The sequence below is a fragment of the Impatiens glandulifera genome, chromosome 2, assembly GCF_907164915.1.
Source record: "Impatiens glandulifera chromosome 2, dImpGla2.1, whole genome shotgun sequence".
Classification (NCBI taxonomy): domain Eukaryota; kingdom Viridiplantae; phylum Streptophyta; class Magnoliopsida; order Ericales; family Balsaminaceae; genus Impatiens; species Impatiens glandulifera.
Window position 1 is genome coordinate 57106856 of NC_061863.1, and position 18614 is coordinate 57125469.

At 28.5% G+C, this 18614-nt stretch overlaps 3 protein-coding genes across 4 annotated transcripts; all 3 read right to left on the reverse strand.

Annotated features, from left to right (window-relative positions):
* Nucleotides 1-352: 352 nt before the first annotated feature.
* Nucleotides 353-2469, reverse strand: LOC124926352 (UDP-xylose transporter 1). Its single transcript, XM_047466558.1, has 6 exons — nucleotides 2071-2469; nucleotides 1546-1730; nucleotides 1410-1477; nucleotides 1199-1331; nucleotides 943-1104; nucleotides 353-862 (listed from the first exon to the last, which is right to left on the reverse strand). Exons 1-6 carry the CDS (start codon nucleotides 2189-2191, stop codon nucleotides 479-481), a joined length of 1053 nt encoding a protein of 350 aa, XP_047322514.1. The 5' UTR covers nucleotides 2192-2469; the 3' UTR covers nucleotides 353-478.
* A 2109-nt stretch (nucleotides 2470-4578) lies between these two features.
* On the reverse strand, nucleotides 4579-10026 carry LOC124925620. 2 transcript variants are annotated; one of them, XM_047465673.1, is made up of 15 exons: nucleotides 9900-10026; nucleotides 9687-9808; nucleotides 9478-9589; nucleotides 9261-9392; nucleotides 8977-9081; nucleotides 8367-8450; nucleotides 8150-8265; nucleotides 6507-6608; nucleotides 6305-6418; nucleotides 6142-6198; nucleotides 5575-5641; nucleotides 5428-5481; nucleotides 5145-5219; nucleotides 5003-5038; nucleotides 4579-4914 (listed from the first exon to the last, which is right to left on the reverse strand). In XM_047465673.1, the coding sequence occupies exons 2-15, from the start codon at nucleotides 9734-9736 to the stop codon at nucleotides 4822-4824; spliced, it is 1197 nt and encodes a 398-aa protein (XP_047321629.1). In that variant the 5' UTR covers nucleotides 9737-9808; nucleotides 9900-10026; the 3' UTR covers nucleotides 4579-4821. The 2 variants fall into 2 exon arrangements, with proteins under 2 accessions (XP_047321629.1, XP_047321630.1); XM_047465674.1 differs by having other exon boundaries at nucleotides 9687-9772; nucleotides 9900-10010.
* A 3516-nt stretch (nucleotides 10027-13542) lies between these two features.
* Nucleotides 13543-15995, reverse strand: LOC124925621 (cytokinin riboside 5'-monophosphate phosphoribohydrolase LOG1-like). Its single transcript, XM_047465675.1, has 7 exons — nucleotides 15813-15995; nucleotides 15638-15735; nucleotides 15512-15542; nucleotides 14175-14274; nucleotides 14040-14110; nucleotides 13812-13955; nucleotides 13543-13737 (listed from the first exon to the last, which is right to left on the reverse strand). Exons 1-7 carry the CDS (start codon nucleotides 15945-15947, stop codon nucleotides 13639-13641), a joined length of 678 nt encoding a protein of 225 aa, XP_047321631.1. The 5' UTR covers nucleotides 15948-15995; the 3' UTR covers nucleotides 13543-13638.
* Nucleotides 15996-18614: the final 2619 nt, after the last annotated feature.

The following is an 18614-nucleotide window of genomic DNA, read 5'->3' on the forward strand; positions in this document are numbered from 1 at the left end:
AAACCCAAATCTGAACCCGGCTTATGTTAATGTTAAGAGAATATTTCTTACAGTTACAAAAACTTGATTGATTTGTTTTGTTTTATTTTCATTTTTTAAATTTTCATGTTCCATGTTTTGACATGTGAATAATCACATTTTGTACCTTTCAGAAATCTCTTAATTATGTTTCAATTGGTAAGATATGAGTAAATTTCAAATTTAATCCAAAGTAACATATCACCATAGACAACAAACATAAATTTATGAAAAGAAAAAATATTTTATTCTAACAATATCCCCAAAGAAGCCAATGGTCAAAAAATAGAATGATGAGTTGAAACATGTAGTTGTGTGAGGATGATGATGATAATTACCAACAAAAAAACATGAACAATATATTGATCTTGATCAAATGGGTTTCTTCAAAAAGAAGAGAATAGTTTGAATATGTGAAAGAATTCATGATCTATAGAAGCAATTAAGTGTTGATGATAGATCAAACAAGTGAATCCTTAGTTTGTAATTTCTTAACCTCATGGCTTTCTTGATCTTGTCCTCCCCCCACCAAAAATGGCTCATCTTCTTTATCCACCTTGTTCTGATTATTAGGTGGTGAGAGGTCGGGAAGTTGCTTCTTGATCTTTTGATTATCTTGTGTGCAAAAGTAAGAATACAAAACCATACCCAAAACCGCTATCAGAATTCCAACTATGTTTCTGGACGTGAAGGGATCATGAAGCAGAGTATACCCAAATCCAAGAACCAAACAAGTTTTAAGGTGTCCCAACACCTGGTAAGTCACCGGGGATGTCTTTCCGATGACCAAGAATGTACTGAAGTTCACCGACACCGCGATCAAGCACGACATTATTATGAACCCCTTCAAAACAAAACCAATTAATAATATTGAATCAAATATTCAAAATTTGATGAATGAATAAATAAATAAAATTAAATTACCAAGACAATGGGAGAATATGTGTAAGCAAAGACATTCTGATTGGTGAGAAACTTATCGACAGGAGGACCCGAGACGAACAAAATGGCGGCTTGAAATGGGGCCGACTGATAAAGCAGCTGCGTTGACGACACATTAAGCCTCTTTTGTATTGTGTTTGTGAGCTTAATTGAATCAAACATATATAGTTAAGGAAACATTTCATTCATTATTCAAAATGTCTTAATTGAATTATTCATTATACAAATTTAAGGATACAATTTGACCAACGCAAGTTGTCGCAATGGCGAGAAGAGAAAGAACCGTTCCCACAAAATTGAGCTGCAAATCTGTAACAGAAGCAATGGCAACTCCAACCAGCAAGAGGAAGAGTGATAGTTTGATTTTCTGGCTGCAATCATATAAATTAAAATAAGAACCATACATTATATCATATATTATATATATAGTATTATTAACAGATAATTACCTGAATTGTTTCTTGAAGAAAATGGTTTCTAAGAGAACAGTGAAAGGGATGATGGCAAGCTTAGTCATCTACAAATGAATTCAAATTATATTTAAACTTTAACATGACAAAATAATGAAATAAAATGAAATGTAACCTGATAGAAGCCAATTGAATTGAAGCCCAAACTGAGATTAAGAAAGCCGATGGAGATTCCGTTTAGAACTCCGAACAGTACGACGGTCTTCATGTCGATTGGTTTATTATCGAAGAATTTGAGGCGATGGGCAACATGTAGCGTGCAATAAGTTACCATTAAATGCCAACTTGTAAGTGTTGTTGCTGCATACATTTCAATTTCATTTTATTTTACCCAATTAATTAATAAAACATATTTATATTATATATATACCCACTTTGGATTTGGATCATTGGATATTGTCATTGTAACTAACCAACAATTAAAAATGAAAATGACATTTCTTCTACTCAAAATTCATGTAATTAATATGTGAGACCCACCCACTAATCAGATAAAAATTAATAACTTTGTAAGAAATTCTCATCTAAATTACTTTTCACCTAATAAGGTTTTCAAATGTGAAAATGATGATAATGAATGAGATACTTAAAAAAGAAGGGTAATTAATTAGAGATTAGTAATGATAATGATAATAATTACCAAAGGGAAAGGCAAGATTGGTCATCAAAGCCTTGTTGCAGATAACAATGGAGACAGAGGATGCCACCGACAAGAACAGAGCCCCAATCACACCCAATTGGAATCCTGTCATTTCTCCCATCTTCTTCTTCTCCTTCTTCAATTTAATAAAAAATTATGTACACAGCTATGATCTTTCTCTACTGATCAGAACTTTAGAAAGATATAAATATATTATATTAGAACTTAGAAGAAGAAGAAAACAAAACAGAGATTATATATATATATATATATGATCAGAGAAGATGATCATGGAGATTTTAGCTGTTTGTATATATATATATATATATGTTTGAGAAAAAAAAGAGAGAGAGAATGAATGAGAGATCTAGAGAGGGAAGATGAGTGTTTTTGTAAGGTTGCAGTGGGCAGGATGGTTGTTGTTGCTGCTGTTGTACCTTTATTTATTTATTTATTATTATTAGCTTCTATTTCAATATTTCTTATTTTCTTTATTTATTTATTTACTAGACTGGTATCTTTTACCTATCAATTCTATTGTCTTTTTAATAATTATTTTTTATTTTTAGCAGTTGACCACCATATATATAATATATAGATAATTATTAAAGAGAGATAACTATCATATAAATACTTATTTCATTTTATTATTTATTATACTTAATTACATAATTAAGTTTGGAAGATTATAAAAATAAATATTGTTTTAGGACTTTTTTTTCAAAAGTGATTCATCATTAATTAATTAATTTATTATTATTATTATTGTAGTTTATAATATATAGACAAATTTTTATGGTTAAAATTGGATTAATAGAGATGTTATAAAAATAAATATTATTATTTGAATGTTATTAAATTTGTTAATATATATTTAATTTTGAATAAAATATTTTAAAAAATAATATTATTTATGTTTATTTTTTTTCAAATCCAAATTCAGTCAAATATTACATAGAGTTGCTAGTTAAGAGAGATGCAAAAGGGTTTTCCTATTCTTGATTAATCATTCTTATTCTTGAATGAAATTATAAAACCCTAAACCTGATGAGTAACTTCATTAATCACCAATTTCAAGTTCAATTATAAGTATTCTTTTTTCTATTTAGTCCACCAATTAAACTATGGTACATTGGTTGTAGTATTACAACAAAGGGAGAAATGGATTTTTACATCATCCACGTTCTCTTTTGATTACCTTTTAGTAAAACAAGGATTTTGGATGATGGACACTTTAAGTGTTATATAAGTAAATTAATTAAGATTACTTACAACTTCAACTTCCTTTTACTTTGACTAAAAAACCCCCTCAAATAATTCATATCAACCCACCAAACTTTATGATTGGTTCAATTTCTCCATCAACATTTTTTTTTTGTTTTTTTTTTAAACTTAAGACAACAATAAATCGAGTAGTACTTATTTAAGGGTAAATTTAAGAACTTTCAAGGGAAAAAAATAAACTAAGGGTAAATTTAAGAGAGTAAAATATATGACTTTCAAGGGAAAAAAATAAACATAATCTTCCCTAAAGCTATATATATATATATATATATATATATATATATATATATATATATATATATATATATATATATATATATATATATATATATATATATATATATATATATATATATATATATATATATATATATATATATATATATATATATATATATATATATATATATATATATGGTCAACCATTTATTTCTGAGTTGGGACCAATATTATATCAAATCTTGTAACTTTGATTATTGCACCTTTTGGAGTAAACTTTCACTACAATCATTCTCATTCCTTTTGAGAAATTAAGGCTTATATTAGTTTAATAGAATAATTAGTCTAATGAGATTGAGATAGTCCACACTACAAGCAAAGAAAAAATAAAGTAAGGAAACAATACAAGAAGACCCACCCACTCCTCCAAACGGGTCCTAGGAGGACAATCTCATTCTTCCATAGAAAAAAAAAACTCAACCAAACTTGCGCCAAGGAAGGTTCCAAAAATTGGAGATTCACCCACTTGTGTTGTGGTCTTTCTTTAATTGTGTATACTTTGACAAAGCTAAGATATTTAAAGGTTAAACATATACATAATTTGTACAATATGTTAGTTAAGTGAGAGTGATTGCCTCCAAAGTTAAGCTAAAAATAACACTGTCCCACAAGTACTTTGTTTGGTTACTTATTTTCTTGGTTGGGTGGGAAATGTGATATGAAGAAGATAGAGATCACTTCAATCTCACTTCAACAATCATCTTTACCAACCAACCCACATTTATAATTCAGTTGAGAGGCAAAATGATTGGACAAATTTTGCACCTTTAAGGTGAAGCATACAAAACCTGAAATTGTAAATCAAACTAATCTATAATTAAAGGGCTAAAAGTGTCCAAATTCATTCATTCTTTGAGCTTTCATTATCCAATAATAGTATAGAGTGCTTTTTATTTGTTTATGACTAAAAGATATATTGTCACATGTAGCCAAGGAAATTGTCAAAACAGGTAAATTTACTACTATGCACATAAACTGCCATTTACTCTTATCAATGTCTTGTAGAAGTCTATAAGTACATGATATAATCCTCCAACACCTATATATATATATTTATAGATTTTACTCGATAAGGACTATAACTAAAATCACCCTCATATAGGGAGGGGAAAAGAGACATAGCTAAAATACAGACAGTAAACAAACCAAAAAATGAAACAATGTACAAAATAGGGTACTAGTGAAGTCTTATCCTTTTCCTATTTGGGCTAAGTAAGCCTTGTCTGCATCAGCAAGCCGGTCCTGGAGCTGCGCCCACTCATTCCTGCACCTTTCTCTCACCTGCAGAAGAAAGTTAGAAACAAAATCTCAATCTTGATAAATAAACAACAAATTCTTCAGTTTTGGGGGACAATAATAATATACATACCGCTTCCCATGGAGCTTTTCCTTTATCATTCTCACCCTGGACAAAGTTGCAGAAGAAATAGAGTAAAAAACCCGCCAATTATGCTTTTCAAGCAAAACGGCCAACTAAGTGTCTAAACTGCATCAAGTTAAAGATGGCTCACCTGACTGCCAAGTGATGGAATTACTTGGTGAATAATCCATTGTGAGTCAACCACACCAATTTTTTCATGGGCAGGCTGCAGAGACAAACAATGAACATAAATTCAAGAACTGGTAACTAGAGACAAATATGATATATATTTATATATGTGGGACTTCAGATTGTGCATCTAAATTGTCAGTTTGGAGGTTAAACAAAAGCCAGGAGGGGAGATTATGCAGAAGGATACACACACTAAAAAATAAAACAGATACTTGGGGATGAAGACAGGAAAATGAAAGCACCTCTACACATCTTCTGAGGGCAAAGTCCAGGCCCCAACCATGCACCAAGTCATTCTACAAGAGGAGAGAAAATAATGATAGTGTAGCCAATGTTTTCAATCGGAATCTGAAAAAATGATAGTCTGACATATCACCAAAATGTCTAACCTGAATCATATGCCACACACATCGCCAAGCTTCCCGAGAAAATACTGGTGCCATAATCTCAACAAATCTATAGACATCAGAAAGTGTAAGACAAAAATTATTATATTTCTATAATAATTAGGAAACCAGCTTTACAAATATTTAGTCACTGTAAACAGATATAATATAGAAATAGTAATTCACCCATTCCTGGGAAGATATTTAGTCATATGAAAAATATGTGAAACACAATCATTCAGTTTCACCCAGTCATGACTTTTTTTGAAAGTGGGAATCGAACCTGTGACTTTTTTTCCTTTAAGCACTGACTCTTACCACTTGAGCTACCCTAATAGTATCACCCATATATAACCATAATTTTGAATAAGCTGATAATTGACATTTCTTCAGGCTTGTAATTAATACCCTTTTTTTCAATATACTCAAAGAATTCATATAAAAACATGAGAAATTTCCTCCAATCATGTCCTACCAATTACCCACATCAAGAGGTTAATCATGAACTATCATCTAGGAAGCAGAATAATAACTAACAAAAATCGAAGATATGAGAGAGAGAGTGTGTACGCAGCACAAGGAGGCAAATGTGGGTTACCGCACCACCCTGGCTTCTCTTCTGTATCCCTGTCACCATTTAACAAATGGAAAAAATAAAAGTAGATAAGATATTAATGAACTAGCCTTGAACAAACATGGCTAGGAGAGGATGAAATCAGAAAAAGAAACATACTTGTGAACTTCTCGATCACCTCTCCTTTTAGTCATTTGCCATGTAAGTCCATTATTAGGCTCAAGGCCTGGTTGAGAAATCTCCAAACCATGTTTCTTCACTAGCTGCATGTATCTGCAAATTGGTAAAAGAGCAATAAAGAAGTTACTGGTTGAATTCATTCTTGTGAGAAAGAAAAATAAGAAGAACGAACGAGACCCACTTCTCAGCATTGAAGTGTTCAACACCAAGATCTTCATCCCAAATGAAAATATATTCATAAGCTGCCACCACATCTGGATGCAGAAATCTCTTTGCATACCACCTGAAAGGGTGAAAGTTAATAGATAGTAATGACCAAAATACTAGTGCAATAGGGGCAAGGTAGCAAAAACAATGAAACCAGAAGCTGTACAAGGACAAATCCAAAGTAATGTTGCAGTTATCAGGTGCTACATGGCAAGATGGATACAAAAAAGTTAAAATTGGCTACTTAGCATAGTTTTCAAAAAGGCGGTCCGACTAGCGGTCCGACCACGAAACGGGTGAATGGACGTTCCGGCGACTTCAATACGGTTACCTTTCGAACCGGTCAAAATCCGGTCCGGACAGTTCAACCGGAAATGTCCGGTTCAAAATATTAGCCAGCCATGAAAATGATTCTAACTCCAGTTCGGAGGAACTCGAAGCCCCGGCAAATCGTGAAAGCAAACAGAGAATAACCGAGTACAAGAAACGAAAGCTAGAGAGGATTGAAGAGAATAAATCGAGAATCAAAGCTCTGGGTCTTGAAAATATAGCATTTTCTCTTATGGGTTCTTCTCGGAAGACGAATGAGAAGATTGACAAGAAAGGGGAAACGAAAGATTGATCATGAAGATGAAGATTATTTGCCACATGAAGAAGAAGAAGAAAAGGGTTCGAGTGAATCTAGTGATGAAGACGAATTCTTGAACAAGTCTAAAAAGTTTATAATTTCTCTCTATCTGTAATATCCCCATTCGATTTGAGCAAATTAAGGTTTATGGTTAAATCAAGTTTAGTTCAGATGAACAGAAAAGGTACAAAACCAAAGAAGGGAATATTACTGCCAAGAACTTCATCATAAACAGCTCTGATTATGTTGATGATGATGACAATGAATTACTGGAGGTCATTGCTCTTTCATTGCTTGACCATCTAGTTACAGATGGTAATCGGAAAAAAAAAGAATCCAACCTTAAGGAGAATCAGAGGAGGAAGAAACAAATAGTTTGTCATTGATTTTTGCTTATACTAGAGAATTTGTGTTTTGTTTCTTTTTCTTATTTTAGTGTTCTTTCTCCTTCAGATCTCTGGTAGAGCACTAATGAATGATGATGAGTTGATTCTACACTTCTACCAGTTTGATGGTGAGCTTGAATTCTTCTTTAACTTGGACTGACAAGGAAATGGCTGATATGATCCATTTCATTAGGTTAGCTCTTGCTGATATGTACATGTTAGTGAATCTCTCTTGAATAGCGTGAAATTGGATAGAGTTTTCCTAATCACTCTCCTCTTTTATGGAATAGAAGACCTATTTCTTGAAATTTCTGAACTTTTCTCTAACTGGATTCTTAGGGTCGATTAAATTTTTGCTCATTTCGCAGTTAAATCCGGTCCTACCGGTTGGACGGGACGGACCGAAGTTCGCCCAAAAAAATAGGTTGATGACCGGAAGGGTTTTCAGAACCATCAGTACTTGGGAACTTATTCATTTAAGAGGAATGTCCAGGCATTTTGGCATTCGTCCTATTCTTTAAGAGAAGAATAGCACCAAAAAATATGTTTTTGACCCAGGTTTAACCCCGGAAGTGGCTAGCGACCTTACTGAAGAAATCTTACCATTTTGTCTGTTTCCTTGCACTGACATGGATTGCACTCTTTGACCAATCAAATTCATCCCATACACTGGTATTGCCATCATAATGGAAAAGCATAATTTGAAAATCATCAGAGAACTGCAAAATTGAAAACTTTTATGTTTCAGAATGTCTCCAGCAACACAGTATCGATAACACATAAGATATTATTATTTAACACAAAAACAGGTCTACAATACCTTTTTAACTGCTGCATCAATATTGCTCATCTGATTCATACCAACTGTAAATGTTACCAAGTACTTTGGCTTCTTTTTTAAATCCTGAATATTCAAAAATATTTTGTGTCAGATAAAATCAAGTATTACTCAAGTTAAACAGATTGTCATTGTAGTGTAGTGCATTAAGCCTTCAACAACACTGTGAACAGATGAACCAAGACCTGTTCTAATGCTTTCAGGATATATATTAACAAGCACCATTTATGTTAGGAATGCGAGTTTGCCAAGACATGTCCTAATGCTTTCAGGTAATATATGCTCTCTGATTGTTCCTTTCTAGTAAAGAAGGAAAGATGTTGGCAGGTCTTTTGTGGTCGTAACAGTAGACAGTGGTTTCTTCAGGGGTCAATAGTTATTGGCAAAAACAAAACACTAAACATGATGATGGACATTAAATGCGATGTAATACCTGGACAAATATTTTCATCAAGGAGAATGTTATATATTTGTTGGTATGAGAAAAATACAAAACTAAAAGACAGGAATACATATTCCAGCTCTCTAATAGAAAAAATTAGCATCTAATCTAAATCCATTCACCTTCGGCAAAGCCGTTCAAAACATTTACCTCACTAGGTTCACCCCATAGTCTTCTCAAATAGAAATCAGACTCAGATACTATTATTCCCGGGGGAAGTGATTCTGCACCACGAGGATTTGTTGGGACGTATATCTACAAGAAAATCAAATACAAATTACCATCTACATGAAAAGGTAAAGATATTATGATTATTGAATAGGAACATACAATGACACCAAAATAGAACAGCCAATATGACCAAGAACACAAGGTTAACATATGTGAGTTCCAACAAATGAAGGATTATGGTAAAGTAACATTAGAAAAGGTACCTTCGGTGTACCAGTATCACGTGAAACACGAGATTCAGGTAAATTATCAGACAAACGACTTTGAACAGATGTATGAAGGTTGTCGTGGAATGCTACGTCAAGTGATGAGATTATGCTTGAAGGTAAGTTTATCTGGACATTCCATTCAAACTTATAAACAGTATGTTCTTCTTCACAATATGAATCTAAATAAGTAGTAATTAACTAATTATAGTACCTTATTAAGAGAAACAGATGGAAATGAAACTCCAATAAAATATCCAAAAACCATTCCGACGATAGTTGCAAATATAAGCCTTCCACTGTTATTAGATTTTCTAAGAACCCCACTGAAAAATGAACAAGTCCATTAATGTGGATTCAAATAAACAACAATTGGTGAGGAAAAAACTTGTCTTTGATTAGGGTTTGGTTATGTATACATACCTACGATGTATGGTTCCCATCGTGCAAAAGTTACTCACTCGAAAGGTCATGCAAGGAGTAAAAAACAACTATCACTTGAACGAAACCTGAGATTACAGATTGAGTATGAAATCTAGACTTGCCTGTAATGATAGAGTGACAGGGTCCATTTTTGCTATAAAAGTGAGAATAGTTGAACTGTGAGAAATGGAGTCAAAAGGAAGGAGTACAAACCTGATTAAGTAATACTTTGTAAGGAGGAGAGAATAATCATAGAACAGAAGAAGACTTCGTCTTTCTACGATCTGAAACTTTCTTTTATATAAACAATCCTTCACGAGTAGATCAAACCTGCAAGTCCGATTTTTTTTTTTTAACTTTTTCTCTGGAATGTATATATATATAGGGCCCGCCTTTTCCTCCGCCGACCGCTTTTTAACCGACCCTTTTACTTCGCCGGTTCGAGCCGCACCGACGAGTTTGACTTTGACCACCGGACGACAGAAAATTGAATTTGAATATATATGGCCTAAGAATCATTACATTATTTAATTCACTATTTAAAAATTTTAATCCAATAAAAACTTTGATTTTTATAAATACATAATATAATTTATGCCTCTCTAGTTACATAAATAAATTCATTAAAATTTACAACAATCTATTACACGTAAGTTTAGAAGGAATAATAATTTTTTAAATAATTGAGATAACGAATAACATAAATTATATTATAAAAATTAATAAATTAAATAAAAGAGCAAACAAAGAATATATAACATACAAAAATAAATCATTGTAATTTTTTTTAAGGATTGATAGCATTGTTTTTAGAAAACCGAACATGAGTTTGAAAACCCCAAGAAAATAATTTATTTTGAATATTAATTTAAACGAAACTATGTTATAAAATATAAATTAACAAATTTATTAATATTTTTTCAGCTGTTTATAAGTTTTCCAAAATGCTCCAAATTACAAAGGTCAATGATGGACTGATGGAGTAATGTGAGCAAGGGGATCATCTTTACACTACCCATTAATTATTATATATTATGATTTATGAGTACTTACTAACTTTGTTGACTGTGTTTTTGTTTATTAAAGAAAAAAATTAAAAATAAAAGTCATATATTCAATTCTTGTAGAGTGTATATATATATTTTTATTGTTATTTTTCGATATATAAAAAATCGTGACAATCAAATCCTCAAAAACGGGATAATGGATCAACTAGATCATGTCTTTCTGAATAAATAAAATCTAAAAAAAAAAAAAAAGAGGAAAATGACAGCATCCTAGCCCACATGTTCGCATCAAGAGATTGACCTAAAAAAACATATTAATTTTGAAGACAACCTGTCACCTTTGGCTGTCTATTATCATCATCTCATGTTCAACTAAGACATGAAATAAGTGTTTTATACAATAGTTCTTGAAGTTACTTTAGATATCATTTTCTTAAGTAGTCATTAATATTTGATTTTTATTATTTTTTTTTTAAATAAGTTAGAACTACTCCTATTCATATCACGATTTGAGTGATACTCAAATTTATTTTTTCTACTTTAGTTATAATATTTGTATTTATATTACTTTAGTCATGACGTGTTGTTTGGAGGGATAGTATATTATGTGTTAATGGAAAGAAATGTATTGGTGTTATCAAGACCAAGAAAAAATGACGAGTAAATTTGGAAAAAAAATATGTCCTCACCAAAATTGGTCCATCAAATTTGAAGATACCGAAAATTTATATGTTTAATGAAAATTTATATGTGTAAGGCCATATAGACTTCTAGCTTTGTTTGTTTTTTTGTGTTGTTTTGCTCTAATTCAAAATTCATGTATTTTTTTTTTCTTTTAGATTTTAATTAAATGATAATAAGTCATTTAAAAAATATATATATAAATTTTGCCTAAAAAACTACAAGAGTATTTTATTATATGACTAGAAGATCTCAAATTAAATGAAATGACTTCATCTTTAATAATATTATAAGAAATGTTAATTGTTTTCAACCCAATAAACATTCTTTTATAGTATTTTCTTTGGTCAAAACTTTGTTGGCATTCCATTCAATAATTTTCAATTAAAAGTATTTTTTGAAAGGATAGCGAACTTGAGATTTTATGATTTGTTTTCTTAAAAAAAGTATTATTTATTGTTATTATTATATGTATATTATATAATAATGTTAACTCATTTTTATGATAGATCCAAATAATATATTTTTGTTTTTATAAAAAATAAAATTGTAAATTCAATTCTTACAATAAAAAAAAAACTTATTTTCATTACCATTCTTATATATCATGTTAAATTTATTGAAGAATAAAATTACAATTTTATAAAACAAATTAATAAAAACAATAACTTTTAATTAGAGCATCTTTTATGTGTGGATTGCACATTTCCATATTCACCCAATTAATTACTAAATTATAATAAAATTCTCAATTTGGACCTTTTTCAATAAAATTATAATTTTGTTTGTTGTATAATTAATAATGTTCTCTTATACAAACTATAAATTAAGTCACTGAGATTGCAAAATTTAGTTACTAGTTAGACTTCCATTTTTAGTTGTATGTGAGATGAGTTTGGATAAGCCGGTTACATTTTTAATTACCTTCTTTCCAGTGTTATTTAAATAATTAATTATTATTAATTAATTAAATTAATTAAATTTTTATTATTAAATATTAATATTTTTATATCTTTTCATAATTTAAATATTTCTTAAACAGTTATAAATTTTGCAGCTCATTAGTACAAATTTCAATTTTAAACAAAAGTACAGAATATTATATATAACACTTTTAAGAAAAATTAAGAACCATGTTTTGGTTTATACTTATATTTTCCAACTTCACCCATGTATATTGTTTAATTTTTTTTTATTGAGGCAAATAAAATTAGGATTAATTTTATAAATCTAATTATATTTAAATGATTTTAAAATTAAAATGTACACCTAAAATTAAAATTAAACAGATTAAAAAGGAAATAAAATAAAATGTATTATATAAAAAGTAAAATACAATTTGACATTAATTATTTTTTAAAATCGGATTTATATATATAAAAAAGCATTTAGAATATGTAAGAGTCTATAAAACATAGATTAATAATGTCAGCCCATGTTTGAAAGAAATTCAAAGCCCAACACCACATTCATGTGTTGTGAGAAAATACAATTTAAATCTGCAAGTTTTATTACAGCTCATTAGATTAGTCCAAAATGTTAGTTAAATATACAATTTAATGAAAATAATTTAAAATTAAGAATTTATTTTAAATCGTTAACCATTTATATAAGAGTTTATTATTTTACACTTAAAAAAGAAGTCATGGTTACAACATTAATCATAATATTTTATTTTTTTGAATAAATAATATATATTTTAATTTATAATTTTATTTATATAAAATTATAAAATTAAAATAATTTATAAATTTGTAAAATCTTAAAATCAAATATTTAAAATTGTAATAGTTTTCTAAATAAAACTCTTTACTCTCTTTTAAAATCGAAATATCTTAACATACTAAATTAGTTTTCTAACGTACCAAATATCACATATTCAATTTTTATTTAGAATACTTTAATTTTAAGTTAACAGAAATAGTTGACTAATTTTAAGTCACATTTCAATTTTATAAACACATTCTCTTGAATGCTAAGTGCTATTAACAATCCTTTTATGAACTAAACTTATAACCCTAAAATATTTGCATGGCACTTAATCTTCTTAATAAGGTTTATGTGTACTAATTAGTAGTTCATTTTAAAAAGTCGACTTAAGATATCAAAAGTTACGAGTTCGATTATCACTTGAAGAATAATACTAAAACCAAAAGAATGGAATTGGAATGTAGGGTATAAAAAATGAATAGTAAAATTCAATCACATTTTAAATGAACTTGAATTATTAATTAATTCCATTGTTTTAATTAATTAATATGGCATCAGAATTTAGGTGGACATACTACTTGTTGTTCTTGCATCTGATTCCAGTCTAGCTTGGGGACTGGAACCCCTTCTGCTTCAGGCATGGGTGAGTATTCCTGGGTTTATAAAAATGGATCATATATAATAAATAATAATAATAATAAAAGTAATTAAATATATAAATATATACCTCCAACTTATTAACTAAATCAGTAGCGGTTGGAGAAGAAACAATGATATGACGGGCGGTTGGACTGATGAATCCTTCTTCTACTGCTTTGTCTATGAATGATAACAGAGAGTTGTAGTAACCATCCACATTTAAAAGCCCAATCTGAAATTTAATTGGCCCATTATAATAAGAGCCCATTACAACAAATATATTTATCAATTATCAAATATATATATATATATATACTGGTTTATGATGAATGCCAAGTTGAGCCCAGGTTATGACTTCAAGGAGCTCTTCAAGAGTCCCATAACCACCTTCATATATATATAATAATTAGTAAAAGTATTAAATTAATAAATTAATTAATTATTTAATTACCAGGCAAGGCAATAAAGGCATCAGAATGTTTAGCCATTTCTGCTTTTCTTTGGTGCATATCTTCTACTGCTTTCACTTCTCCAATTGTTTCTCCAGTTATCTGTATATTTATTTTAAAAACAATTATTTGGCCTCATATATATATATATATATATGTATGGCTAAAAATGTCCAATATTAATTAACTGTTTATAGCTACACATGTTTTGAGTTTATAAAAGTAATTATCATTTCAAATACAAGATCAAATGAAATTAAGATAGATTTTTTTATTTTTATTTTTTTTAGAATTAGAGATCACCAACTTGGATACTACAACAAAGAACAATGTGTGTGTGAGAGAAATTGGTGGGCTCAATGAGTTTAGAAATTCCATAACAAGATAGGACGACACTATAATATATATATATATATGAATATATAATATTATATATATGGTACAGTATAATTTTATAGATGGTACATATTTTATATATAATATGGTACATTATAAATATATAAATATTATATATGGTACATATATATATATATAATATATCATGTGATATATAAACACATGCATCAAAGAATTTTAGACAGCAGACATGAATGTGATGTTGGTGCGGTCCAAGGCAGGCAGGCCGATAGTGCCCCGCCAACCAGTGGGGCGACTGTCATGTCTATATATATTATAATAATAATAATAATTTTTTTTTAACAAAACAAAGAATATCCAACGTTCCCTTATATTTACATAAATAAATAATTATATATAGCTAGCATCAATTTCTTTTTTTTTTAAGTTTCAAACAATTAATTTATATTATTGGAGCTCTCAGCTCCAATCAAATTCATTCAAAGAGTTTCTTAAATATTTCAAATATCCAATTCAACAAATATCATCTATTACCTCCACTCAATTTATTAATTAAAATATCTTATATTTTAAATTATTATTATTATATATTAATATTTTTAAATATTTTTATTAAAAAAATTTCAATCACTTAAAAATTACTATCAATCATTACTTTTTAAATAATCATATTTTTTAAATCTCAATCCTAAACTAATACAATCCATTCCTCTAAGTACCCAACTTGATGTTGTCATGAAGGATAACAAAAGTGAGGTTCAACTTCAATATTCACATTGGTGCACCATAAACTTCATTTCCCCCACGCCACTCCCAACCAAATTAATTAATTATACATATATATACACCAAACAAATTAACATGTCCCACATTTATTTATATATATATATATATTTGCAAATAATTAATTAAGAAAGAGTTGTGTAATTATTAAATTAAGAGAAATAAAAGAGATTATAAAGGGTGAAGTTGAAATATATACCTCTCTAAGCATGAGTGTCTTGGGAATAATTCTATATGGTAGAGACAACAACAACAAAAAGAAAAGATGGTATTATGTTAATTAATTAAATAATTAATAATAAATAATGAAGGTAAAAACACAGACCCAAGAACATGGCAGCCGCCGTCGTAGACAGCTTGGGAAATGGAACCCATTAAGCCAATGCTTCCTCCTCCATACACAAGATCTATATTCCTTGATACCTGTATTAATTATATAAATTAATTCTAATTAATATTATTGTTAATTATATATATAAAATGAATGAATTATTAATTACCAGTTGGGTTGCAAGATCGATGGCAGCTTCCTTATATGAGGTTTTGTTTCCTGGGCTGCTCCCACAGAAAACACATATTCTCTTGAACTTTGATAATATAATTAGCTTCTTCTTCTTTTCACATTCTCTCTCCATCTCTCTCTCTCTAGCTCCCTCCCAAGCTCTTTGGAAAATAATTGTGTTTGCTTTCGTAAGTTACGGCTACCTCTTCAACATGCCTTTATATATTCTATCTAGTAGCTAGTTAGCTAACACTAGTAAAAAAAATGTGTTATTAAGGGCGAAATTTTACGGCGGTATTAAAAATCGTAGTTAATACCTTATCTTTAACTACGGTATATAAAACCGTAGTTAAAGGTCTTATTTTTAACTACGGTATATAAAATTGCCTTTAAAAGTCTCGCCTTTAACTGCGATATATAAGAACTGTAGTTAAAAGTCTTAATTTTAACTGCGGTATATAAAACCGCAATTAAAAATATTATCTTTAACTGCAGTCTATAAAACCGCAGTTAAAAGTCTTACCTTTAACTGTGTTATATAGAACTACGATTAAAAGTATTTTAAAGTCTTACGTTTAACTACAATATAAAAATGCATTTAAAATTTTTAACAAGATTATAAAACATCAAAAGTCTGATTAATAAATTTTATTTTTTATTATCTTTAAAATTAATTATGATATAAGTTTAAAAAAACTGTATACAAAATTATAAAAGTTGAATTATAAAGAGTTTATTATCAATCAAATAATATTGTATAAATATTGTTACAATCTAACGCTTCATGAAAAGCGCAGTTAGAGGTCATTAAAATTTGAATTAAAAAATTAATATTTAATCTCCTCATTTTTGTTAATAATTATATTTGTATAATATAATAATATATAGATATATATTATATAGATATACGTAGACTAATATATGTATATAATATAATGTTATATTATTTATAAATATAATTAAATTATTTACAATTATATGAATGTAATCTTGAATAAAAAAATTTAAAGGATTTGTATAATTATAAGGCACAAAACAAATTATTTAGTCTTATAGTCTTATGTAATGGGTTATATATAAATATAAAATTAGAAATTAGATTTTTTTTATAAATTAAATTCTTATTTTATAAATTAATTATAAATGAATTAGTCTATTCTTTAAATGCTATTTAATTATGAGAGAAAAATATTGATCTCAATATTATTGATAATATATATAACTAGTAAAATACCAAAATACCGTGTACAACGTACCCAAAAAAATATAAATGAAGTTTGTATATGATATTTAATTTAATAAGTTTATATATAATGAAGAAAATATTTATATAAAATTAATAATAAAATAATATATATTTATATTAAAAGAAAATATATATATATATGAACTTACAATATTTTAATTTTTTATAAACGAACTTATATAACTAAATATTCTTATATAAATATAAACATGAACTTACACTATTTTAATTTCTTTATTAATTTTATAAGTTTTGTTTTTTTTTAATATTAAATAACGAAATTTTTTAATGTAAATTTAGTGGTGTTCTGCAAAATGTGTTTATAACAATCATTAAGAGATACTAAATCGTTGGAATAAGCTAAATTTAACATCTTCAACAAAAACGATGTCACCCTCCTTCACACCAAGTTTAAACAAAGACTTCTATACCCACCTGCTTCTAAGATGTGTTGAAGTCTTCTTTTTAAATCTATGTAATTGTAATGAAAAGTGATCAGTTATATTTATATGTTGTGTAGATGAAAGTTAAGATTTTAATTCCATTTAGGTCATCTGGTCCATTAGAGTCATTCCATGTCATCTCCATCTGCAAAATGTATTTTCATAACTCAATCATTAAAAAGATACAAAATCGTTGGAAGAAGAAAAACCTAAATTTAACTGTCACCTCCTTTACACCAAAATTTAGACAGAGACTTATATACTTCACATACTTCCAATACGTGCTGAAATCTGATACAACTAAAATCATTTCATTACACACTCTTCACAATTAACTACATTATAATTGTCACTTTATTCTTGTCACTATATTTAACCTAATACATTTCTCTCTTGTATTAAAATCTTCTTTCTGAATCTATGCAACTGTAATGAAAAGTGATCAGTTATACAATTATCAATTCAAGTTTAGTAATGAAAAGAGAATCAAACATAAAAAAAATAAAGGGTTTATGTTTTGTATCATCATCACAACCAAAAATATGTTTATAGGTTCATTCATAAATACTTTTGCATTATATTTCTGAAAAAACGTTAATAAATTTATGGATACAAAAAGATGTATTTGACTGAGATATGAAAATAGAAACCTCTCACTTTGAAAGAGAGTAATATTTGAAAACAAATTTGTATCTAAACATTAATATGATACTTCAAATATTCTAAAGACATTAAGATTTCTTTTAAAAAAGGTAAGACCTTGATTTATATTGTTTCTCTTTGAGCCAATATGAGTTTATAAGTTGCATATATCACTTCTAAGGTACCATTTCCCGTGACAACACTCATACAAAAACATTTAATACCACATCCTTCAAAATTTCCTTGAATGATACCCATTTTTCATGTGTTTCTAGATGATCCATTTTGTTATAAACTACCAAACATGTTTCTGAATCTATGTAACTGAAATGAAAAATTGTCAGTTATATAATTATCAATTTATATTTAGTAATGAAAAGAGAATTAACATAAAAAATAAAGAGTTTATGCTTTATATCATCATCACAAACAAAAATATGTTTATAGGTTCATTCATAAACACGTGTGC

Bases quoted from the DNA above. Each gene is read 5' to 3' on its own strand.
- LOC124925620 (XM_047465673.1), bottom strand. From the start codon at position 9,736: ATGACCTTTCGAGTGAGTAACTTTTGCACGATGGGAACCATACATCGT. The intron at 9,393-9,477 runs GTACTATAATTA...TGGAATGTCCAG, and splicing joins CATCTGTTTCTCTTAATAAG to ATAAACTTACCTTCAAGCAT. The intron at 9,082-9,260 runs GTACCTTTTCTA...ATTTTCTTGTAG, and splicing joins GTGATACTGGTACACCGAAG to ATATACGTCCCAACAAATCC.
- LOC124926352 (XM_047466558.1), bottom strand. From the start codon at position 2,191: ATGGGAGAAATGACAGGATTCCAATTGGGTGTGATTGGGGCTCTGTTC. The intron at 1,731-2,070 runs GTAATTATTATC...AAATGTATGCAG, and splicing joins CAATCTTGCCTTTCCCTTTG to CAACAACACTTACAAGTTGG. The intron at 1,105-1,198 runs GTATCCTTAAAT...GATTCAATTAAG, and splicing joins CAACTTGCGTTGGTCAAATT to CTCACAAACACAATACAAAA.
- LOC124925621 (XM_047465675.1), bottom strand. From the start codon at position 15,947: ATGGAGAGAGAATGTGAAAAGAAGAAGAAGCTAATTATATTATCAAAG. The intron at 15,543-15,637 runs GTCTGTGTTTTT...TCTACCATATAG, and splicing joins GGCGGCTGCCATGTTCTTGG to AATTATTCCCAAGACACTCA. The intron at 13,738-13,811 runs GTATATATTTAT...TTATAAACCCAG, and splicing joins ATTTAGTTAATAAGTTGGAG to GAATACTCACCCATGCCTGA.